At 43.6% G+C, this 27,246-nt stretch overlaps 1 protein-coding gene across 1 annotated transcript; it reads left to right on the forward strand.

Annotated features, from left to right (window-relative positions):
- Positions 1 to 25,128: 25,128 nt before the first annotated feature.
- Positions 25,129 to 26,835, forward strand: LOC311246382 (E3 ubiquitin-protein ligase TRIM39-like; the record flags this gene model as incomplete). The annotated part of the gene is made up of 1 exon (XM_084336542.1): positions 25,129 to 26,835. One exon carries the CDS (start codon positions 25,129 to 25,131, stop codon positions 26,833 to 26,835), a length of 1,707 nt encoding a protein of 568 aa, XP_084192668.1.
- Positions 26,836 to 27,246: the final 411 nt, after the last annotated feature.

Consider the following 27,246-nt stretch of genomic DNA (forward strand, 5'->3'; position numbering starts at 1 on the left):
TACAGCTCAATACATACAATTGTTAAGGGGATGCAGACCAGAGAAAGACTTTCATCTTGTTTACATCAGGGTCCCCCATTTCAATTCATCATATGACATACAGATAGACAGTACTGCTACATCTATGACATATCAGATTTGCAAATACAGTACTGTTTGTGATACAAAAAGTGTCCAGAAAAAGAGTGTAGAAACGTAGAAACTGTACATTGGGGAGGTTGGGTGGGTGGGGTTGGGTGGGTGGGGGCTGTACATTGGAGGTGGGGGGGGGGGGGGTTGGGTAGGGGGGGGGCACTGTACACTGTACATTGGAATACTGACAAGGCCATACTTGGTAATTTACAGCTGTGACGTTTCAAAGAGAAAGTGTCTTGTTAGGAGTCCTCGACGTGGAACGCACCCCCCCCCCCCCCCAAGGCTCACCCCCCATTATGCCACAAAACATATACATATCCCATGTATAGCTCACAGTAGTAATAACAACCAGTAGATCTAACACAGTGACGTGATAGACTAGCTGCTATATAGGAAATGCAGTGCAGTCAAATTAATACACTGCAATTCCTTTCGTCCAGTATAGCATTAGCAGTCAAACATATTGTGTCAGAATGATCCATATGAGGGTGTGTTGTTGTGACGTCACACGGGGGCTTCGTTGTAGATATCGCTCTGACTGTCTAATGTTATGTGTTTTTTGACTGAGTTGAAGGGCCTCTGGAAGCGCACTTTCCACACGACTGCACTGAAGCCTGGTGACTTTATTCTGGGGTGGGGCAGCTCTGTGCAACTAGTACAGTAGGTGCACGTCAAAGAGTTCAATAGGGACAGTGGATTGTCCGTAGGCAGAGACCAGACCCATCAGCAGTGTTGACACGCCACCTAGTGGTGAGACAGAAGCATGTAATTTCCCCCTCTACTCCTATACTCTACATTTACCGGGGCCAGTTTCTAATTGCAGCCTCCCGTAGGTGCTCTTTGAGAGCGGTTTTGAAGGAGGGTAGGGATTCAAGTTATTTTATGGCTGTGTGGGTAGGGCGTTCCACATTGTTGTGGCATAATTGCGAAATGTGTTTAGTCCCTTGTTTGAGCCGAATCTGGGTTTAACATGATTTGTGGAGCTCCCTCTGGTGTTGTGGTCGTGGTATTCACTGACCTTTGGGAAGTATTTCGACATGCACATGGGTACCTTAGTGGTGTAGTGTATCTGTAGACCAGGCCCATTGCAAGTTGCTGTACTCTGTTGTCTACTCTAAGCCAGCCATAGGTAGTCAAAGTGGGCAGGGGTGAGGTGGGTTCTAGGAGTTAGGTCAAGCAGTAGTCTGACCAGTTTGTTTGTGATGTTTGTAATCTTGTTTTTAGCGCCTTTGAGGTGCTTTGGTACCATGATGTGCAAGCATAGTCGTAGTACCCTTGAATGAGTGCTCCTGTTAGACATCCAAATAAGGACGTTACTTCACCTCTTGACATATTGATTACAAAGCCCCTATATCACATGTGATCCTGGGGCTCCGTCTTGTGTTGCCATCTTGACGACAGTCTTTTCCCACTGAATGCTTAGACCAGTGGTTCTCAAACTTTTTACACCAAGTACCACCTGAGAACGTAGCTGGCTCTCCAAGTACCACCATATGACCGGCGTTAAAATACAGTCTATTCAGCTATGCACAGTTCACACAGGAGGCAAATGTATTCCTAATACCATTATTTATTGTTAACTTTTGTCAGACACAGCCACAACGTACAAAGGGATAGCACTAGAACTAGCAAACGCTTCCACACAACTCATACAATGCAAGGGGCATTGAGAACATAATAACTAACATTCTCACATAGCAAGTGAGAAAATTAAGAACAACTGTATTTCAGCAAATATACTTAATTCTCTCTCTATCTCTCTTCTCACACAGCAAGCAATTGTCCTTCATTCGCTCACACTCACACTCTCACACACACACACACACACACACACACACAATTATTTGGTTACAAAAACTTAATTTCCTGCATTCTGGTGCAGGCATTTTTGAATGTTTACCCTTTAAATGCCAGTGTTTGTGATGGGCATCACAAATTATTGTAAAAAAGAAAAGAAAACACATATTCAATACATTTTTGAATTTTTACCCTTTAAATGCCAGTTTGTGTGATGGCATCACAAATTATTGTTAAAAAAAACACACAAAAAGTAAAATATTTTCAATATATCAAATGCAAAGTACATTTTTCTGGGGGGGATTATTACAGGCTAGGCATCTGTCAATGATTAGCAACAACACAGATTGTTTGATGGATTTTTTGTAATGTCAGATTTAACACCAACTCTTTTCAGAAAAGTGGGAGTATTTCATTTTTTATCTGACATTACAAAAAATCTAAAAAAAATAAATGGTTATGATCAGGGCTGAAGTTGAATTAAAGATTTATGACTGTTTAGACTACATTACTCTCTGTCACAGTGATCTCCTGGTTGTTCCCCACTTAGGTTATCTAACTATCGCGCCGCCGCAACCAGAAACACTGGCCTGGCCTGCTTCTAAGTTCAGTGGCCTGACTGCAAAAAAAAAAAAAATTTGTGCTTTTTTGTAAATGTTTTCAAGTACCACCAGCAGTACCACCAAGTACCACAGTTTGAGAACCACTGGCTTAGACTACAGGGTGGTGCTGTGCAGGGAGATCAGACCTCTGAATCTTTTAATATATTCTCTGACGGACACCGCTTGCTTCTCTAGTCCTCAGAGAAGTCTGCACAGTGCACACTGTATCTCAGCTCAATCCCCCCTAACCAGTGGTGCAGTGGTGATTTCATAGGTGGTTGCACTGTGTTCTAATGACGTTGCGTGCACGTGCTCCCGCACATGCGCATAAATGTTCCCTCGCGAATAAAGACTATGCCTAATTGCCTCTAGGAATGAAATGTAACACATTGCATTCACCGGTTTTGTGTTGAATGGTCCAACTGTAGTATTTTTTGAACACACCCGACGACCTGAGCTATTGTTATGCAAAGTAGCCAGGTGGGTACTTGGTGCAGAGTCGAGTGGACCGCATTCTTGTGTGCGCTCGCGTGCTCCTGCTCAAAGAAGTGGAGGAACGGCGTGGAACCCCGTCCTGTGACCACTGCCCCTAACGGACACCGCTTGCTTCTCTAGTCTTCAGAGTCTTTAAGTCTACACACACACTGTATCTCAGCCCAATCCCCCCTAACGGACACTGCTTGCTTCTCTAGTCTTGAGAGTCTTTAAGTCTACACACACACTGTATCTCAGCCCAATCCCGTCTAACGGACACTGCTTGCTTCTTTAGTCTTCAGTTGAATAATTCATACTTTTTATTTTATTTATATTTAATTCTGAAATTGTAATTAAATATTTAACCGACTGCTGCCACTGTAAAAGAATAATTAACAATATGATGTACGTTCACAACCTAACAATAGACCGCACAGTATGTTCTGTATCTAGGATTCATTTATAGGCTCCTTTATTGTACACATAGACAGTAAATGAGTCAATTTAGATTAAGATGAGTTGATGAATCAGGAAGGACTGGTTGCCCTTGACATTTCTTCCTATTGGTGCTTTCTTGGCAAAATAATGACGGATATGATTTTCATTTGTATCCATAATCATCATTACCAACAACTGAGAGGATTAAATCTATTTAGAGAAAGACACAAAACAGAGATTCCAAGATTATACGCCTTCTGGGCTTAATGAGGCGTATAGGAGCTACAATTGATTTAGACTTTTATGTGCAAATGAGCTATCAAACAAAATGTACGTTCTCTGTTGTGGTAACGACCTTGAAACAACTGAAAAAGAAGGAGAATAAAAGTACAAACAGACAGACAGAGAGGAGGTCATTTTATTACCAGTGATGGTATTTCAAACAAAGTATTTGAAACAAAGGGATCAGCCTTTGGAAGATGTAGAAGATTTGAGTCATTTAATGAACACACACACTGTAAGGTGATGTAGGGGATTTGAGTCATTTAATGAACACACACACTGTAAGGTGATATAGGGGATTTGAGTCATTTAATGAACACACACACTGTAAGGTGATGTAGGGGATTTGAGTCATTTAATGAACACACACTGTAAGGACTACCCCCCCCCCCCCCCACACACACAGACACACACTGTAAGGAGATGTGATGACGACCCCCCCCCCCCACACACACACACTGTAAGGAGATGTGATGACGACCCCCTCCCCCCCACACACACACACTGTAAGGAGATGTGATGACGACCCCCCCCCCCGCCCATACACACACTGTAAGGAGATGTGATGACGACCCCCCCCCCCCCGCCCACACACACTGTAAGGAGATGTGATGACGAAACCCCCCCCCCCACACACACACACACTGTAAGGAGATGTGATGACGACCCCCCCCCCCCCCGCCCACACACACTGTAAGGAGATGTGATGACGACCCCCCCCCCCCCCCCACACACACACACACACTGTAAGATGTGATGACGACTCCCCCCCCCCCCCCCACACACACTGGGTTCCTCTGTGAGATCCTGCTCGCTTCTCTCCTTTAATTGTTTGTTTGTTCTTTCTTTCATCTATCTCCTTCTTTCCCTTCATCATTTCCTCTCCTCCCTTCCTTTATGTGTTCATTTCCTCCTCCCTTTTCTTCATATTTCCCTCTCTCTTGTCCTTCCTCTTGTGTACCTTGAAGTAACGACGACGACACATTTCACAGGAATGAACATGACATGGACCAACCCTGACATTGATCTCATTCTGACCTTTGACCAGTCCAAGATCTCCAGTAAAGGGGTTATAGCATGCGGGTTAAGCGATCATTATATGATATTCTGTACCCGCAAAAAGCTAAAACAAAAGGCCGGCTGTCACAAAACAGTCACATCTAGAGACCTCAACACCTACTCTAGTGAGGCCTTTAACCTAGAACTGGAGAGCCTGGACCGGTCATAAGAGCTCAGTGGTACACTAGTTGAAGAAACATGGCTTGGTTTCAAAACCAAATTCTCAACAGTACTGAACGACATGGCCCCCCTAAGAACCACCAGGGTAAAAAATCGCGCTGAGCCGTGGATGCACTCAGAAATACTGACCGCTATGAAAACCAGAGACAAAAAATGCTCTGAGTTTCGTAAAAGTCAGTCAAAGCTTACCAAAAGCTCGAGCAGTGAACTCCAAGCCCACGCAACTGAACTCAAACTGCAAATAAACAGACTTAAGAAATGAAGTAAACTCCATGATCAAAACTGCAAAAAAGAATTACATCAATGACAAAACTGAGGAAAACAAAAATAAACCCTGTGAACTTTGGAAATTACTCAATAATCCACTAGGCTGCAGTAAAAAACTTAAAACCAGATTTTCAAACATAAACATAAAGACGGACAACAAAATACTTCCCAAAGGTCAGTGAATACCACGATCACAACACCAGAGGGAGCTCCACAAATCATGTTAAACCCAGATTCGGCTCAAATAAGGGACTAAACACGTTTCGCAATTATGCCACATCAATGTGGAACGCCCTACCCAAAGCTGTAAAGGAATGTGGATCACTACCCACTTTCAAAACCTCTCTCAAGGGACACCTACGGGAGACTGCAATTCAACACTGGCCCCTGTAAATATCCTAACCCAACCCCCTCCAATGTACAGTAATTTACCTAGTATGGTTTTGTCAATAGTTCAATGTACAATTTTGTTTGTTTGTACAGTGTCTCCTCCCCCCCCCCCTCAATGTACAGTTTTACTTGTTTATACAGTGTGCCCCCCCCCCCCAACCACCTCCAATGTAAATTACCCAGTATGGTTGTCAATATCCCAATGTACCCAACCCCCCCCACCCAACCTCCTCCAATGTACAGTTTCTACGTCAAATGTATATACTCCCTTTTCTTGACTCCTTCTGTATCACAAACAGTACTGTATTTGCAAATCTGGTATGTCATAAATGTATAGATGTAGCAGTACTGACTATCTGTATGTCATGTATGTCATATATGTCCTGATTAATTGAAAATGGGGGACCCTGATGTAAACAAGACGAAAGTCTTTCTCTGGTCTGCATCCCCTTAACAATTGTGTGTATTGAGCTGTACTGTATTGTACCCATTCTGCAATCTGTTAATAAAGTTTTCAATCAATCAATCAAACACGCTCATCACAGACAAGATGGATGTGGCCAATTACTTAAACATTTTCTTCACAAACATAGCCACAACACTGGTAAATTAACTACCCTCCCACTCAGGGCATTTTGGGGTAGAACACATCATAGCCTACTACAATAACCTAGGGGTCCGCAAAGATGATTTCAAACTAGAAATGGTAACAACAGCTGAGGTACTCAAAAAACTGCGTGCCCTCCAAACTAACAAGGCCACTGGCCATGACAATATCCCCTCCAAATTCCTCAGAGACTCAGCCATCACCCCAGTCATCACACACATAATAAACCTCTCCATAAAACAGGGACACGTACCCAAAGACTTCAAAATTGCGAAAAAGGGCAGCAAATTAGACCCAGGCAACTACCGCCCTGTTTCTATTCTTACCTCCATCTTGAAAGTCATGGAAAAAATAGTATACGAACAGGTCGAAAAGTACCACTCCACTGACACATGCCTTCTCTATTTGAATAACCACATCAAACAAGAGGTGGACGCGGGCAAATACTGCGGCATGGTCATGCTGGACCTACAAAAGGCCTTCAACACTGTCAATCACTCCATTCTGATTGACAAGCTAAAAGCAATTGGTTTTGATTAGGGATGTCCGATATTATCGGCCCACCGATATTATCGGCCGATATCGGCATTAAAATGTGATATCGGAAAATATCTGTATCGGTTTTCAAAAAAAAAAAAAAAAACGTATTTTTATTTTATTACATTTCTATAACATTTATTTACCCAGGCAAGCAGGTAAAAACAAATTCTGATTTTATTTATTGTCAAAAGTATGCATAATGTGTTAATTCCACAACAAGAGATATGTAATGTTAATTACCTGAAATTATTCCATTTTTTGGGGGGGGGGGGGGGGGGGGGGGGCCTGCATATATCGGTATTGGTTGATATCGGTTGATATCGGTATCGGAAATTAAGAGTTGGACAATATCGGTAAAAAAGCCAATATCGAGCATCCCTAGTTTTGATAGTCTATCAGTGAGCTGGATGCAATCCTACCTGGAGGGGTAGGAGGGGTACAGTTACCCCCCCACCCCACCTACCCAACCCCCCCCACCCCACCTCCTCCAATGTACAGTTTCTTTGTCAAATGTATATACTCTCTTTTTTTTTAACTCTTTTTGTATCACAAACAGTACTGTATTTGTAAATCTGGTATGTCATAAATGTATAGATGTAGCAGTACTGTCTATCTGTATGTCATTGTCATGTATGTCATGATGAATTGAAAATGGGAGACCCTGATGTAAACAAGACGAAAGTCTTTCTCTGGTCTGCATCCCCTTAACAATTGTGTGTATTGAGCTGTACTGTATTGTACCCATTCTGCAATCGGTTAATACAAATTTCAATCAATCAATCAATCAATCAATCAATCAATCAATCAATCAATCAATCAATCAATCAATCAAACCTAGATCCATGTAGTTACCTATGAAGCTTTGGCTGCCGACTCTGCTCAGATTTCTTTTAGACGGCGTCAAAGCATCAGGTCATGAGACCATTCATACAGCTGAACAGTGCCACCTTGAGGATCACCAAGGATTACCAGGAGTACCAAAAGTCATATTTTCATCAGCCAATGTACTATTGATCACTTTAATTAAGCGACAAGTCAGCATGAAGGGTACAACTCTATCAGCTGAGTAACAATGTTCGTCAAAGTGTTGAAACTTGGGTGCTGCAGTGTTGAGTGCATAGTAGTAGAAACATGTTAGTATTAGGAAGAGTAGGGACCGCACTCGAGGAAAATTGTTGTTTTTATTTTTATATGCACAAGTTGTATAACGCACAAAATGTTTTCAGCCATCCGGCCTTCATCAGTGTGCAATGATAGTTGTGACAAACAAACCTTAACTAGGCTGTACTTGACAACATACAGGTGGGAACAATCGGCAATCAGCAAACAGGCTAGGTTGACGTCATGAATGTTGCAGTGCTGGTATAACGCGGTATAACAGCGTTTTACCTCGGTCACTGAGGCTGAAGTACGCGCAATCGCGCAAGGATATGTTCCCGCGTGTACGCGCAGTCACGCACACAAAAACCCGCTGTTCCCATTCGTTGTAACTAAGGCTGAGGTTACACCTTTCGTATCATCTTCGTATTGTTTTCTTATACGCATCGCCGCGTATCGCCGCGACGTCATGCGCCTCGAGTCACACTTTCGTTTTTTTTTTCGTTTTTGTCAGCCAAGCACACTGATGTAGTACACTGCCAAAGCAGTAGGTGGCAGTAGGTGGCAAACATGAAGGCAATTTCAACCAATCAGAACGAATGTGCCAATACACTTCCTGGTGGAAGCTCCACCAAAGAAAATGTCAACAAGGCAGCCTATGCCGCGCCACCATCTTGTTTACTCAATGCAGCAATAATTTTTCAGCAAAGCCTAATAAAAGTGCAATAAACAAAACGGATACATTCACTGTGTGTTCTGCTTGTCATTTGTTGATGAAACAAAACTAACATCAACACAAGTGACCACCAAGAGCGGATAGTTTAGGCTAAAAAACGATCGGTATCATTGTAGCATTGTTAGCTGCATGCTAACGTCAATGGAGTATGCCATTATAACATATAGCATTGTGGCTAGAAGCTAACGTTAGCTCACGCTACTTAGCCAGCATCAAAACTGATGATATCGCGAGCTATCAGTAGTTAGATAACATTAGAGACAACGCTGTGTGTATTAAACAAAGGTGAATAGATGACTGGGCCATTTTGTTTAATGCTTGTTAAGTTGAAAGAGGAACTCTGAGCTAACAGGGTCTGAATCCTGATAGCTCACGTTAGCCAGCTGCTCATGCCATCGGTAATGCTAGCAGAATGAATGGATGTAAACTTTATTTAACATATTGCATATGGGTACAATACAATACGGCTCAATACAAACAATTGTTAAGGGAATGCAGACTGTTGTAGCTTGGACTGGGGTCCTTATAACAATAACTTGACAACACATGGTAGCTGAAGCTATTTGGGACACGGAGCTCTGTCCCAAACACACACACACTGTGAGGTTTTGCCCGCTGCTCACTACCTTTTCTCTGTCTTCTTTAAGCCTACTGTTAGGAATTCCCTATTCTCTGTCTTCTTTAAGCCTACTGTTAGGAATTCCCTATTCTCTGTCTTCTTTAAGCCTACTGTTAGGAATTCCCTACTCACTCTCTCTAGCCCCCACCCTCTCGTTCCTTACCCTTAGTGGCCACACCTGTTTGATATTCTATTATCTCTCGCACCTGTGGTGGCAGGCTAATTAGTCCCCCTGTGGGCTTTAAATACCAGGGCGCTTCCCCTCGTTTTGGCGTGGGGTCGTGTTGTATACTTGCCGAGTCATATTCTCTAAACATCTAGACTCTTTCGGGAGATCCTCTGTCTGCCTATGCTGTTCCATTCTCCGGCGTCGAGATGTTTGCTCCAGCCTTCGCCTGCTGTCGCCGTTGCCTGAGAGTGGGACTGGTCTGCGCTCCCTAGACTTCCACGGGAGGCATCCCAGTCATCCACTTCAGACCCCCCGCGCAGCTGTCGTCCTGACGCACATCCAGACCAGCGCAGACGCTCTCCAGTCCACAGCGCGCAACGCGCATCTTCCAAGGACGCTCGAGCTTGGCACGCTCTCCAGACCAGCGCGCAACGCGCATCTTCCAGACCTTCGAGCTTGGCACGCTCCTCCGTACCAGCGCGCAACGCGCATCTTCCAAGGACGCTCGAGCTTGGCACGCTCTCCAGACCAGCGCGCAACGCGCATCTTCCAGACCTTCGAGCTTGGCACGCTCCTCCGTACCAGCGCACTGACGCGCATCTTCCAGACCTTCGAGCTTGGCACGCTCCTCCGTACCGGCGCACAGACGCGCATCTTCCAGACCTTCGTGCTTGGCACACTCCTCCTGGCAGACGCACCCCGATGCGTCTCTCTGTTCCGACGCGCACACCAAGGTGTGGCGCGCCACTCTGTTCCTCGGCTCCGACAGTGGCTACCCGGTGGACGACATCCTCGCCACCGCCACTGTTCCAGCTCCCTGTTCCGACGCGCACACCAAGGTGTGGCGCGCACTCTGTTCCTCGGCTCCGACAGTGGCTACCCGGTGGACGACATCCTCGCCACCGCCACTGTTCCAGCTCCCTGTTCCGACGCGCACACCAAGGTGTGGCGCGCACTCTGTTCCTCGGCTCCGACAGTGGCTACCCGGTGGACGACATCCTCGCCACCGCCACTGTTCCAGCTCCCTGTTCCGACGCGCACACCAAGGTGTGGCGCGCACTCTGTTCCTCGGCTCCGACAGTGGCTACCCGGTGGACGACATCCTCGCCACCGCCACTGTTCCAGCTCCCTGTTCCGACGCGCACACCAAGGTGTGGCGCGCACTCTGTTCCTCGGCTCCGACAGCGGCTACCCGGTGGACGATGCCCTCGTCACCGCCACTGTTCCAGCACTCTGTTCCTCGGCTCCGACAGCGGCTACCCGGTGGACGATGCCCTCGTCACCGCCACTGTTCCAGCACTCTCTCCCTCGGCTCGGACAGCCAGCCGCCCCGGTGGCGATGCCTTCGTTCCCGTTGCTGTCCCCGTACCTTTACGCATACGCCTGGGTGAGTTTTGATTGTGATGTCACTCACTCAGCGTAGTGCCCTTGCCCCCGTTCCCGCTGCTGTCCCCGTACCTTTACGCATACGCCTGGGTGAGTTTTGATTGTGATGTCACTCACTCAGCGTAGTGCCCTTGCCCCCGTTCCCGCTGCTGTCCCCGTACCTTTACGCATACGCCTGGGTGAGTTTTGATTGTGATGTCACTCACTCAGCGTAGTGCCCTTGCCCCCGTTCCCGCTGCTGTCCCCGTACCTTTACGCATACGCCTGGGTGAGTTTTGATTGTGATGTCACTCACTCAGCGTAGTGCCCTTGCCCCCGTTCCCGCTGCTGCCCCTTTACCTTTACGCATACGCCTGGGTGAGTTTTGCTTGTGATGTCACTCTCCCAGCGTATTGCCTCTGTTAGTTAGTTTGGACATTTCATCTCCCAGCGTATTGCCTCTGTAAGTTAGTTTGGACATTTCACTCTCCCAGCGTATTGCCTCTGTTAGTTAGTTTGGACATTTCATCTCCCAGCGTATTGCCTCTGTAAGTTAGTTTGGACATTTCACTCTCCCAGCGTATTGCCTCTGTTTTTGGTTCTCACTTAGAATAGTATTTTTGGACTTTACATCTCCCCCTGTGTGTTTGTCACACGAAGATATTATTACTTTGTTCACTTTGTTATTTGGACTGTTCTGCACCTGCTCTGTTTTTTTTCCCTTTTGTGCATTAACTATCTCCTCTGTCCTGCAGAGCGGCCCAGATGATTTCCACCAGTCCTCCCAGTTCCTCCCTGTTTCCCAGCCCGCCTCCGCGGGCCTCAGTCCCCTCTGTTCCCTAGTTCTCCCCTTTTCTAGTTCCACCTAGTTCCTGTTCCCTAGTTCTCCCCTTTCTAGTTCCACCTAGTTCCTGGTCCCAAGTTCTCCCCTTCTAGTTCCACCTAGTTCCTTGTCCCTAGTTCCCCTAGTCCCCGTTTCTCCTGTTCCCTAGCTCTCCTAGTCCCTAGTCCTCTCTCCCTAGTTCTCCTTGTCCCTGGTTTACCTAGTCTCTAGTTCCTCTGTCCCAAGGCGTTCCCTTAACCTTCCCTTAGGCGTTCCCTTACTTTCCCTTAGTGTTCCCTTTCCTGCCCGCCTCTTAAAGGCACCTTTCCTTCCCCTCATATTATATTCCTGTATTTGTGATTCTCCCTTAAAGGGACAGTGCCCTTTTCCCTGTATTTCCCTGTTGTTCAATAAATATCTGTTTCTTGGCAAACCATCATACCTGTCTTGTGTTGTGCGATTGGGGTCGGTTACAAACCATAACACACACACACACTGCTGTCACCGGAAGGGCACGCAGATGGTATCTACTGCGCATGGGCGTTTTCGCAACAACGGCTAGCGTGCTGACTACACGCCGTTTGTCGACTCGTTTTTTTGCGTATCTCCAAACGCAAACACAATTTTGCGTTTCAGCCGTATCCACAAAAAAACGCCAAAAAACGCGTTTCTGTGTAGATAGGACATGATACGTCGTCAAAAACGTATAAAAAAACGCCAGGAATACACTAGTCTAACCTCAGCCTAAGTACCGGCTCGGCTCGCGGCCACCGTTTTTACATAACAAAAGCACAGGTAAGTAGGCTGACCAAACGTCCTCTTTTGCCCGGACATGTCCTCTTTTCACGCCCTGTCCGGGGGGTGTTTATTAATTCATTGAAATGTCCGGGGTTTTTCAGTTTCAGTTTCACGGCCCTTTGCGAGCATCTGAAGGCTCGGGGCTGCATTTTTCGCCGAACATATAAATTACCGAATAAAGCGCTATTCGTTGCCGTTCGAATGCCATCTGGATCGCCAAAATCCGTGCCTCGGTTCTCGAGTTACATGCCGATATGTCAGGCATGCAACTTTTTACATGGCATTATCCAACCGGACTCCCGGAGAAGCATGCAGCTGCAGAGCCGCAGAGCCAGCGGCGCTCTCTGGGCCGCGCGCTGACGGCCGCGCTGAGGCAATAGTATCCAGCTGCAGGACGAGAGCACCAACACTCTCAGGACCGCAACACTTTAAGGACCCACACTTTAAGGACCCTCGCTTCCATTGGCTGATTTGGGTCACATGACCGTCCCACCCAATGGCTGAATTGGAGTATTGCACTGCGGGATTGATTGATTGATTGATTGATTGATTGATTGATTGATTGATTGAAAACTTTATTAACAGATTGCAGAATGGGTACAGTACAGCTAAATACATACAATTGTTAAGGGGATGCAGACCAGAGAAAGACTTTCGTCTTGTTTACATCAGGGTCCCCCATTTTCAATTCATCATAACATATATGACATACACGACATACAGATAGACAGTACTGCTACATCTATACATTTATGACATATACCAGATTTGCAAATACAGTACTGTTTGTGATACAAAAGTTTCATACGCTGCTACCTTTTTCAGCTTCTCTATTTCAAAGCAAAAAAAAAAAAAAAACGGTGCCAAAAAAACTGTGCATGCGCGCGCACGCGCGTGCACACGCGCGCGCACGCGCGTGGAGCGTTTGACCTACTGTCAATTTGCCACTGCACCATCATGATCAGTAATTAGCAGGGCTAGATTGACAGGTAGATATCATCACAGTATCACATGAAGGCTATGTATGAAACAACACATTATTACAATACAATACAAATCTGTATGGAACAAAAAACCAGTACATTGGGGGTATCAGGTTGTTAGACCGTTCATTAATCAGTGTACTCGTTTTTGTTTATACAGTAGACAACTTAGGATAGCTTTCACCTAAAGGAATGGAGCCAAATTGAACTCTTCATTCATCCCACATGGATACATAGATTTGAGCCGATGAATCCATACACATTCCCGTTGTAAAAGAAGTTGTTCATGGTTACCACCCCTTCTATTACCAAAAACCATCTCTAGAACTATGCACTTGAGGTCATTGATTTTATGATCCATTTAGTTAAAATGTCGTGCCACAGGGGAATTAATGTCAGTCCGCTTTATATTGCTTCTGTGTTCGTTCAATCTGATTTTTAATTTGCGGGATGTCTGTCCGATATAGTATTTTTTACATGGGCAGAATAATAAATCTATTATGTGTGTGGAATTACATGTTATTAGCGATCTGATCTTGTAATTCTTCCCAGTGTGGGAGTTGTGAAATGTGTTTTTTTGATCATGTGGCTACAAGATGTACATGCTCTACATGGGAAGCTTCCATAAATAAAAGGCTCTGGCCTTGAATACGAGTCCGCTCTAACAAGGCGGTCCTTCAGGTTGATAGTCCTTTTATGCGTAAAGCGTGGAGGGTGTTGGAAGCGGTCATTTAAGGTTCTATCTGATGATAGAATGTGCCAGTGTTTCATGACTGTGGACTTAATAACAGAACTAAATGGATCACAAGTAAGGACATAATTAATGGTACCTGATGTTCTGTTTCTTTCTTCCTTCCGGAATAGTTTATTTTTTTCAATTTGATTTACAGTGGCCATGGCAGAGTTAAGACACTGCTTTGGGCCCTTTTCATCAAATCTTCCCAACATACTCTCACTTTCGGAGTGGAACTCCTCCTGAGAGCTACATATACGTTTGAGTCTGTATAATTGACTTACAGGCAGGCTTTTCTTTAAAGGCACCGGTGGTGACTAGAAAACTGTAGGAGGTTGTTTTTATCCGTTGGTTTCTGTAGATGGTTGTGGCGATTAGGTTATTAACTTTAGTTACCACCCCTTCTATTAAGAAAAACCATCTCTAGACATATGCACTTGAGGTCATTAATTTAACCTGAAGGAGGTCATTAACCTGAAGGACCGCCTTGTTAGAGCGGACTCGTATTCAAAGCCAGAGCCTTTTATTCATGGAAGCTTCCCATGTAGAGCATGTACATCTTGCAGCCACAAGTAGAAGTATTACTCTCCCCAAAACCAACACTTCTACCCAAGCAGAAACAATTTATGAGTAACGCATACCTACTCCATTATGGGCGGTAAGTGTGTACACAAAGTTAAAACACAGATATTCAAGTAGATAATGTTTTTTTTGGGTTATCAATGAATACACATTTTTACATGTATTAACTCTAGAATTGCCACAGTTATCTACAATAGCAACGATAAAGAAGTGCCAACCACATATTATTATAATAAATCATAGTTATTTTTTATTACATCACTAACAAAATAATAAAAGAAAAAATACTAATTTAATCAGATTAATCACTTTATTCAAATTGAGGATTTAGTTTGAGGATATATATATAATAAAAAAAAAAGCGTATAAAAAAAATTAGAATAATTTTTTTTATTTAAAATTCTTAATTAAAAACGAAGGTTCGAACGTTCGTTCGAAAAACCCTGATGAAGTTTGAATCACTTTATTCAAATTGAGGATTTAGTTTGAGTATATATATATATATATATAAAACATTTATAATTTTTTTTTAACTTTTTTAATTAAAGACAAAGGTTAGAACGTCCGTTCGAAGAACCCTGACGAAGTTTGAATCCCAAAAACAGGCTTCGGGGACAGCCTTACCAAACATTATTTATATTATTCAAATGACACTCAAACATGTTCCGTTGTGATGTCACAGTATGATGTCATAATAGAACATTCTAGAACATCTGTGATGTCACAGTATGATGTCATAATAGGCATTCTAGAACATTTGTGATGGCACAGTATGATGTCATAATACTACATTCTAGAACATTTGTGTTCTATATATATGCAACAATTCTCTCGGAAGATCTCATTCTGCATCTTTGAACAGTACTGAGATAGACTAAACAACATAGATTGAAGCCTGCATTTCTCAACCAAGGTGCCTTACCGTTTTGCTGTGGAAAGGTGAGTGTCCACAACGGCTAGCTAGCTGTTCTACATAAATACTGAATGTTAATATTGAATCAGAGAATATTGAATACTGAATGTTAATTCAGGTTGACAGTTGACATCATTTGACAGTTGACAGGGGGCTCGAAAGTTGATTTAATAAAAGAAAAAATACTAATTTAATCAGATTAATAACTTTATTCAAATTGAGGATTTAGTTTGAAAATAAAATAAAATAAAATAAAATGTATAAAAACAAATTTAAATATTTTTTTTAGTTTAAAATGTTTAATTAACAACGAAGGTTCGAACGTCCGTTCGAAAAACCCTGACGAAGTTTGAATCACTTTATTCAAATAGAGGATTTAGTAAAAAAAAGAAAGAAAAAAAAAAGAATTTATAAAATTATTTAATTTTAATTTTAATATTTTAAATTAAAAACGAAGGTTCGAACGTCTGTTCGAAAAACCCTGACGAAGTTTGAATCCCAAAAACAGGCTTCGGGGACAGCCTTACCAAACATTATTTATATTATTCAAATGGAACTCAAACATGTTCCGTTGTGATGTCACAGTATGATATGACATAATTAGGGATGGTATCGTTAGGATTTTATCGATACTACTACTCTTATCGATACTGCTTAACGGTTCGGTACTTTATCGATACTCTTATCGGTTCTTTTTTATTTTGCAAACATTTTATTTTTTTTAAAGAACAGAATCGACATTGCTTTATTATTCTTTTATATAACTATATTACTGCACATGGCTACTTTTTTATCAATTAATACAAGCAGTCAGATAAATTAACTATTTTGGGACTTTCTATTTTATTTAGAAAGTTCTTAAATCAGAATGTCCCACCCAATACCCAGCTGTTAAAAACGGTTCAATACTCCATGTTATTAGTAGAGGCTGTGACACTCTGTCATCCTTCCTCTAGCTGCTAGGGTGAAGGGACTTTGGGCTTGCTGGGACCGGTAGTGGTAGAGGGAGGAGGGGTGGGCTGGGACATGGTGGCTGCAGCCTCAGCTTGAAGATCTTTCATCTTTCTAATATATTTGTAGCTAAAAAATTTGCTAAGCAATTATATATTTTTTATTAGCCTATTGTATAGTGACTACATTATGGTTCGTGTTCTCCTCTTACTGTGTTGTGTAGTGGGAGGGAACTACTGATCTGGCACCGTGGCCAGAGGGGACAGTTATTGCGGTTGCACTTGCTGTTGTGATCTTTACTGTTCTGGCGATATACATGTGCTCTTGTTCTGTATTGACTGAAGTTGTCTTGTGTATTAACACTTTGATCGCCATGGTTAAATTCATAATTTACCATCCCTAGCCAGCTCTATTTGTCTATGGAGAAGTTCCCCTTATTTGCAGGGCTATAACTTTTTAAATTGTATTGCTAAATTGACATTATTATGGCCCATTCAATGTCCTATATCTATTGTTCAGGGTGTAGCAACGTTATACTTTTTCATTCACATATTCATACTAAAATACGGTCTAAAGTATAAGTATGTTTTTATTGTTTTCTGCAGCTTTCTCCAGAACTTGATTTATAGCCCTAAATGCATTATATTGATGATCAAATACAGTTTGATAGTGATCGGTGCCAGATAAAAAATTTCAACTGCACGTAGAAGTTACTACGTATGATCTGATGTTGACCGGATGGGCGGGGGGTTGTTTATAATTCCGTGGGCAACGTTATATCATTCATCTAGTGTGGGTGATATGATCATTAGAGCAGTTAGTATAGAGCAGGGGTTCCCAAACTTTTCAGGCCGGGGCCCAGAAAATAAGGCGTCAGAGAGCCGCGGCCCAATGCACATCGTCTGGCTTTATTTTTATTTTTTTTTGCCAGGCGACCGATTTTTTAAGCCAAATATCACTTCAATCCTATTAAGTTAGTTCAAGTTAGTTATTCATTTATATGTGCTATTTATGAGAGGGCTAACTTGTTGCAAAATAATCATGATAATAATAATAGCCTCATTAAAATACTATTGTTGCTTCGGTTGTTTTCAGCGTTTTATGTGCATAATCTGTTATTTAGTTTGAAATGTTCGTTGAAATAAGTAGATTTTTCGTTTTTGTTTATTTATTAAGTTAATATAAAACCATATAGTCACATTTTAGAATACAATAGAATAGAATTGTAGAATACAACTAGAAACACTGTCCTGGCCTGCTTCTAAGTTCAGTGGCCTGACAAAAAATTTTTTAATAAAAAAAATAAAAATAAAAATAAATAAATAAAAATAAAATATTTTTAAATTTTTTTTTTTTTTTTTTTTTAATCATCTCGCGGCCCACCCGTGGCTGCTCGCGGCCCACCTTTGGGTCGCGACCCCGACTTTGGGAACCACTGGTAGAGGACATTAGAAAAAAACGCTGAAACTCACCGTAGCTTCCTCGCGCCGTTGGCAGATGAGCGTGGAACAGAATTTTTTCTATTATGGGATGGAGAAATACCTGATCTATTTCCAGGTTGTATAATAGTATATACGTCCAAATCATGTTGTTTATCGAGTTATTGGCAACGGATCGCTATGTATTGTGTCGAGCTCGAGTCCCGGGACCTATAGCGAGTGATCGGACCGAATTGAAATGAGCACCAGCTTCTACATCCTGTTTCTCCCCTGGGCGATCCCCCGATCGGCCACCAGATGGCGCTCTTGAACCGTTAGAGAGTTGAGTGGAGCTCAGCAGTATATCTCAGGTCCCCGGGGGAGAAATATGATTTCGATCACAGATTTTAGAAATATTGATATCAGTTACGGTGTCTTCGGCAGAATGAGCATAGCGGGGAAAGACGAGTTTCGGCGTCTCCGGCGATTAAAGTGTTAAACAAGCATTACGTTGCCTACGATTATTCCTTTTTCCTCCGGCACTACACTATTCATAATAATTCGTTATTAGCCTAGCTAACTCTGTATCTTGGCTTACCTGCAGTGGACGTGGATGCAGATGGAACACTGCGAGCAAAGCAGTAAAAAACGGCGCATTTCTGCAGACTAATGTTATGTTTTGACAAATTGCTTGTATTGCCACCCTTACTGGCAAATGTTTTATTGCACTTGTGGCAACGTGCAGTCGACTTTCGTAAAGTGTACCCAGACTTTCGAGCGCTTTGCTCTCTCCGCCATGACGAGCGCAGAGCTCGGTCTGTGTGCTGCGCTTTAGCAGCACGGAGCCACTGACTGGCACCTCCCTTAAGTACCTGTGTGTGTATGTGTGAGTGTGAGCGGCTCGCGACGAGTGTGTGTAATAATGGCTCGCTTCGGCTGCGGAGACAGAGAGAGGAGAGATAGTTCGCAACGTTTTAAATTCCTTGAAAAAAAAAGTATCGATAGCAGTACCGATAACGTCGGAGCTTATAAATACTCAGTTTTATTCTAATTTAGTACCGGTTCCCGTTTAGAACCGGAGTCCGGGGGGCATCCTAGTCATAATAGCACATTCTAGAACAGGGGTCAGCAACCTTTTTGACATGAAGTGCCTGTTTGAAATATAGTTGTAACTAGTGTGCCATATCAACAATATTCCATGCATCGTAATTTTTTTTTCTCATAATCAGGTATTTTTAATGATAATTTTTACATTATTACATCATTATTGTTATTATTAACAATATTATTATGATGGTTGTATCAACCCTAAATCTGAGTTGGGGCGGCGGTGCAATGCAGACAAACAGTTTTGCTTTACTGAGCTCCGTTATCTGGGGGCTGTAGTTGGTCACTTTAAGCTGCACACCGGAGCATCTTTTAATCCAGCTGTTTGCTGTTCTCTGATATTTTCTGACATTTCGTTGATGCGTCGCTCGACACTTCAAGCTGACATGGGGATATCTTTTATCCTTGATTTGATTGTCTCTTTGTTTGGAAATCCTTCAAACAAAACATCTGAGCTACAGAGAAAAGCCTCCTTGATATACTCGACTTACAAAAAAGAACCTGTTGGGAGTATTTCAACAAGATAAATGCGACAACAGTGCAGAATATTTCACTATAATATTTCAAAGCAAAAAAATAATAATAATAATAATTATTATTTAAATATATATATTCTTTTTTATGCTGCCCCCTGTGCCAATGAAAATGCCCCCACGTGCCTATGCGGGCATGCGTGCCTAGGGTTGCCTACCCCTGTTCTAGAACATTTGTGATGTCACAGTATGATGTCATAATAGGACATTCTAGAACATTTGTGAGGTGAGTGTCCACAACGGCTAGCTAGCTGTTCTACTTGAATACTGAATGTTAATATTGAATCAGACAATATTGAATATGTAAGGGATAATGTATAGCTACGAGGTCATTGTCGCAAAATAATTGGCCGACACGGAGTTTAGAACACTGAGGCGCCGCGCCGAGGTGTTCTAAACGCAGTGAAGGTCAATTATTTTGCGACAATGACCCAGTATAGCTATTATCCCGCTTATTACGTAAGATAAGATAAGATAAGATAAGATATTCCTTTATTAATCCCCTTGGGGAAATTCGTGACACACACATACAGCTCAACGTCTCATTAATGATATTAACAACAACACAATCATTACATTTTTACAGTAACAATGGCACAGCATAAATTCAACAGACATGTACATTTGTTGACACATGTCATCATTACAGGAGGCCTGAGACACTGTATGCGCGATAGTCGACTGCATTCCACCATGTAGAAACAAAGTGGATCGCGCCTGGTGAACTGGAGGGGGGGCGGAGTGGAGGGGGGGGGGGGGGGCATTGGAGACTCGGGTAAGGATGACATGGCTAACTTACTAACAATATACCTAATTCATTTTACACCATCGACAAGACGAGATCAAATGCAGACGCAGTTGTTCTGTGGCTCCTCTGTCATCATCGCCGGCAGCCGGTCTGATTGCACTGATGAGTGCAGCTGTGCATATGCTGAGCAGCGTTCGTGACTGCGACCAAAATGCTTGATTGTGATTGGTCAAAACCTTTGAGGTACCTTCCTGCGTCTTGTTTGTCCAGGTATTTCTTCTGGCACCTCAATGCCTGCTGCCTCTGCTTGCCCTTTTGCTTTTGAGAAAAGGACCTTGAACTCCTCATCCTTCCTCATTGCTTTCACTCTTTGTATGACTCCCTCCACAATGGTGTATGATGCTGACAAGTCAAGGTATTTTCTCTGAAATGAAGCAGATGCGATGGCAGTCTCATTGAAGACAGGTGTGGCAATCTCCATGCATAGCATGAATTCAAAATCTATGCTACGCAAGAGCATCCGGGCATCACCTGCTGCAGAGTCTGGTGGATCACTATCAGCCATGTTCTGAAGCAGCTTCACCACAGCAGAAAGGATCTTCTTCAGGGATCTCAGAGCATCTTCTCTACACACCCACCATGTGTCAGACAGCCTTTTCAGTTCACAGAGTCTTTGGCCAGGGTACTGTACATGGTCTGTTGCATTTTCACAAACGCAGCGTGGCGTTTTGGAGATCTGGATATGAAAGTGTACAGATTTTCAACTAAATTGAAAAACCGAACAAAATGCTGGCTTGATTTGGCACTCTCCACCAAGACCAGGTTGAGACAGTGGGCATGGCAGTGCACGTATAAAGCATTCTCATTGTGGCTCTGAATTCGCGACTGCAGACCGTTGTAGCTTCCGCTCATATTTGCGGCTCCATCGTAGCCTTGGCCCCTGATGTCTTCCACTTTTAATCCATTCTCCTCAAGGAATGTCATCACAACATTCTCCAATTATTTTGCTGTTGTTCCACTCACATCACAAACTTGTAAAAATCTCTCCTTGATTTCCATCTGATGGACAAAGCTAACAACAAAGGACACTTGTTCGACATGAGAAACATCAGTTGTCTCATCCAAGAGAATGGAGAATATTTTGGAATCTTCCATTTCTTTGAGAATTACTCTTCTGACATAGGTGGGGCACTGATTATGTCATTCTGTGTCTTGTAGGACAACAGTGATGTCTGTGTTTTTTTCTGTTGAGACTGGATGTGATTGATTTGATCAAGGTGCATTTTGATGGTGGAGTCATATTTTGCAAGTAGCTGTACAAGTTCAAGGAAATTCCCTTTGTTCAAAGATGTACCACTTTCATCATGACCCCTGAACGCCCCATCTTGCCGTGCAAGATACAATGTGATACGAGTCTTGTCATTAGCTCCCTGTTTCTTTGTCGTTCCTGTTCTCTTTTGGCTTGGCCTTCTACGTCTGCCCTCCTGAAAGCCTCTTCTAATGGTCTCTGTTTGAAGTTGCTCCATCTTACCATGCCGTGGGGCACATGGTCAAGTTTAGACCATTGGAAGGGCACCAATGGGCACGTCCTCTCATTTTCAACACTCAAAAAGGGCATTTTAGCGTGATGTTTTCAACTGTGGGGGCACATGGTCATGTTTAACCATTAGAGGGGCACCAATAGCGGTGGTGTAGTGGTTAACACTGTCGCCTCACAGCAAGAAGGTCCAGGGTTCGATTCCCGCTTGGGGACCAGGTTTCCATGATGCCAGTTACCCAGGTGGGGTATCTCCCAGGCCTTTCTGTGTGGAGTTTGCATGTTCTCCCCGTGCTCGCAAGGGTTTGCCCCCCGATAAGATAAACCCAATGGAAAAACATGCACAACAATAGATCGCTAACGCTGTGGCGTCCTTGACGAAGACGGACAGGAGCACTTGGATTGGTCCCCTGGCGCGGCTCACGTTGACGCCTGTCTGCTCCCGGCTGCCCTTGGGGGGGAAGGACGACGGGATGGGTTAATCGCAGATACGAATTGCATGCATGCATCGCATGTGTGCCGATTGATGACCTCTGAGCAGGTCCTAAATTATTATTATTATTATAATAGGGCACGTCCTCTAATTTCTTTCACTCAAAGGGGCACTTTAGCGAGCGTACCGTGGGGGCACCAATAGGGCACGTCCTCTAATTTCTTTCACTCAAAAGGGCACTTTTGCGTGAAATTATTTAACCGTGGGGCACATGGTCAAGTTTAGACCATTGGAAGAGCACCGATAGGGCACACCTTCTAATTTTTCGCTACTCAAAAGAGCACTTTAGCGCGCATTTTTCAACCGTGGGGGCACCAATAGGGCACATCCTCTAATTTCTTTCACTCAAAAGGGCACTTTAGCGCGCGTTTTTCAACCGTGGGGGCACCAATAGGGCACATCCTCTAATTTCTTTCACTCAAAAGGGCACTTAAGCGTGCGTTTTTCAACCGTGGGGGCACCAATAGGGCACATCCTCTAATTTCTTTCACTCAAAAGGGCACTTAAGCGTGCGTTTTTCAACCGTGGGGGCACCAATAGGGCACATCCTCTAATTTCTTTCACTCAAAAGGGCACTTTAGCGCGCGTTTTTCAACCGTGGGGGCACCAATAGGGCACATCCTCTAATTTCTTTCACTCAAAAGGGCACTTAAGCGTGCGTTTTTCAACCGTGGGGGCACCAATAGGGCACATCCTCTAATTTCTTTCACTCAAAAGGGCACTTTAGCGCGCGTTTTTCAACCGTGGGGGCACCAATAGGGCACATCCTCTAATTTCTTTCACTCAAAAGGGCACTTTAGCGCGCGTTTTTCAATCGTGGGGGCACCAATAGGACACATCCTCTAATTTCTTTCACTCAAAAGGGCACTTAAGCACGCGTTTTTCGACCGTGGGGGCACCAGGGGGGAGCGGTCCCGATGCGAATCTGTGAATCTTAACATCACTAATATACAGCAATATTGTACATGCTATCATACAGAGTTATATTGGTAGAAAAAAAGTGGGGGGGGGGTGTCATCAGCGAAAGCCTGCGAAAAAAAGAAGGCAGGCCAAAGAGCGACAGAGGTCAGGAATTCGTTGGGGCTGAAGTAAACCAGCAAGCCTGACTGAGTATGATTGCATGATCGACCAAATGACAGATGATTGTCTGGGTCTTTCAAATCTAGCCTCTCTCTTGTATTTACTGGTTAGCTAGAGAATATTATCTCTGAAGAGCTGGTCCTCTGCGAAACGCTCGTTGTACAAGTATCGCAGAGAAATTTCAAAGGTACTCACAGTTGCACGAGGGTTTCGGACAGAGAAACGCAATTGTTTGAAAGCTCGGCGTTGCTAATAAACTTTTTTTTATTTTTATTTATAAACTGGTCAACACTGTTCAAAACGGCTTTAGCTGCCTGATGCGCCTGCGCTGTGATCACAGCATCAAGCACCCAATGCCGGAAATAAAGCTGTGTTGACCAGTTTATAAAAATTATTTAAAATGTTTATTAGCAACGCCGAGCTTTCAAACCATTGCGTTTCTCTGTCCGAAACCCTCATGCAACTGAGTACCTTTGAAATTTCTCTGCGATCCTTGTACAACGAGCGTTTCACAGAGGACCAGTTCTTCAGAATTAATTGTGGGATTTTCCTATGGAGGAATAAGGGACTGTGTATTCACTCTGTGCATCACAGTCACGAAAGGGGCAGATCCAACTGCTCACTTGTTTGTTTATCTACCGTTTACTCCACAGGAAGACGCGCCACAGATAGTAACTACACCCAAACAGGTACGATTCTGCTCTTTCTGTGTTCATGTGTTCTTTTTATTTCTGATCTTACTGGATACAGGTATGTTGTGCATGTTATGTTATCTTCTGTTAATTAACAAAGTAAGTTGCAGGGTCAGCTGACTGTAAAACGTGTGGTTTGGACCTGTTGTATCTAACGTCAAACCAAACGATCCTGCCATGGAACACATTTGCAAGTTACTTTATTGAATATGATCATATACAACTGTGATTTCAAATATTTTCACCTGTTCATGAGTAAATCTTTAGAATGATCTCTGAATTCTGTCGTGGAATTCAAGAAAAACTCCACAGCTTTTAGGGTCCTGTGTCTCATCACATCATCAGTGGAATGTTCAATTCACAAAATTAAAACATCTGCGATTATACACAATAAAGGTTTAAAGTTGTTTGTGTCTATAATCTCAGAAGCAGAATGCTCTTCTCCCCTCACAAATTTGACTAATCTAAAAAAAAAAAAGTCATCTCCCCTGACAGACACCCCTCTGAAAAATAGACATATGGTCTGATACAAAGCTATTTATTACCAAACATATCCACAACCTTGTTGTATTACTAAACATATCCACAACCTTGTATTACTAAACATATCCACAACCTTGTTGTATTACTAAACATATCCACAACCTTTTATTACTAAACATATCCACAACCTTGTATTACTAAACATATCCACAACCTTGTTGTATTACTAAACATATCTACAACCTTGTATTACTAAACATATCCACAACCTTTTATTACTAAACTTTACAATAGTTTTGGGTCTGTGTCATAGATGGTTTCTAAATCAAAGTCCTCCTCTCCCCTCTTCTTCTCTGCTCTCTCTTCTCCTCCCCTCTCCTCTTCTCTCCCCTCATCTCTCTTATTTTCTCTCCTCTTGTCTCTTCTCTCCTCTCTTCACCTCTCTTCTCTTGTCTTCACCTATCTTCTCCTCTCTCTTCTCTCCTCTCCTCCAGATATGGCCTCATCCAGCAGTCTCCTGTCTGAGGACATGTTCCAGTGTTCTATCTGTCTGGATGTCCTCAAAGAGCCGGTCTCTACTCCATGTGGACACAACTACTGCAAGGCGTGTATCACCAGATACTGGGACACCCTGCAGGACCAGTGCTGTTGTTGTCCACTGTGTAAAAAGTGTTTTGTGACCAGACCAGACCTCCTTGTCAATACTTTGATCTCAGAGATGTCTGTGCAGCTCAGGAAGAAGGCTGCATTGAAAGCTGACTTGTCAACCAACACAGGCGGTCCCAACCAAGGAGCCGCTTGGCTGAAAGAAGTGCCCTGTGACGTCTGCCCTGGGATCAAACTCCAGGCCCTGAAGTCCTGCCTGGTCTGTCTCACCTCATACTGTGAGACCCACCTGGAGCCTCATCGAAGAGTCGCAGCCTTGCAGCGACACAAGCTGATCCACCCCGTGGAGAACCTGGAGGACCGGCTGTGTAAGAAGCACGGCAAGATGTTGGAGCTCTTCTGTAGAACTGAAAAACTGTGTTTTTGTCTCATGTGCACTAAGCACAAGACCCACGATACAGTCCCTTTAGAGGAAGAGTATGATAAGAAAAAGGCTCAGCTGGAGAAGAAAAAGACAAAAGTGGAGCAGATGATCCAGGTGCGACTGCAGAAGATTCAGGAGATCAAGCGCTCAGCTGTGCTCAACAAGAAAGACACGGAGCAGGAGCTGGTAGACTGCGTTGAAGTCGTCACAGCTCTGGTAGCTTCCATTCAAAGGAGCCAGGCTGAGCTCATTGACCTGATTGAGGATGAGCAGAGAGCAGTAGAGAAACAGGCTGAAGGCTTCATCTCAGCGCTGGAGCAGGAGATCACAGAGTTGCAGAAGAGAAGGGTTGAAATGGAGAAGCTCTCGCACAACAAGGACCACCTCCACTTCATCCACACTGTCCCACCTATCTTCACCCCTATGATTACCAAGGACTGGTCTGAGGTCAGTGTCAGCAGTCACCTGTGTCGGGGGACAGTTCGTAGAGCTCTAGAGCAGGTAGAGGAGACACTCTGTAAAGAGACGAAGATGCTGCTGAAATGCATGGAAGACATGGTTGATCTGCCTGAAGACATGAAGCTGAAGAGGATCCAGCAGAGGTACGCTGTGGACGTGACCCTAGACCCGGACACGGCTCACCGCAGCCTCATACTCTCTGACAACAGGAAACGGGTGAGGAATTCAGAGGGCGACCCATTACTCCCATTACCTACATACCCAAACCGATTTGATAGGCGTTACTCCGTCTTGGGAAAGGAGGGCATTTCTGCGGGGAGATTCTACTACGAGGTTCAGGTTGAAGGGAAGACTCAGTGGGATTTAGGACTGGTCAGACAGTCCATCACCAGGAAGGGGATTATCAGACGAAAACCTGATAATGGATACTGGATCATACGGTTGAGAGATGGAAAATACACCATCATCAGTCATCTCAGCGGTCCTCTCATCCTGGAATCTGGGAATCTGAAAAAGATTGGAGTGTTTGTGGATTATGAGAGGGGCCTGATATCCTTCTATGACGTGAAGGCCAAGCATATTCTCTTCTGTTTCAGAAGTTTCAGTGTTTGTACCTTCACTGAGAAGATGTATCCATACTTGGGACTGGGTGCCTACCATGATGGTGAAAACGCTGCCCCTATGATCATCACCCCTATCAAACACCAAGAGTGATCAGCGACATTTAACACCATCAACATCAGAATGACCAAACATGGTGGCAGACATCTTCCAATATAGTTGCCCGTTGGGAGATCATCTGGGATTTGAACCCAGGACCTTCCACCCCTAGACTGACATTTTTGTGTCTAAATCACAAAGCCTGTAACAGTTTCTTTAATCACCTTTTGGTATGTAATGTAAGGTATAATATTTTCTTTATCTATTATGGTGTCTTTTCTAAAATCAAATGACCTACATTTACTTGTATTAATTTAGCTGACGCTTTTATCCAAAGCGACTTACAAATTGTGTAACACAAGTCAGCAGGAGGGGTACATCTCTGGGCCAGTGGTATTGTAGTCAAACAGTGTGGAACTTCCTTGCTTCACTCTGTGTTTATAGTAGTATAGACATATTAGTATA

This window comes from Notolepis coatsorum, assembly GCF_963971535.1.
Source record: "Notolepis coatsorum genome assembly, chromosome: 19".
NCBI classification, from domain to species: Eukaryota; Metazoa; Chordata; class Actinopteri; order Aulopiformes; family Paralepididae; genus Notolepis; species Notolepis coatsorum.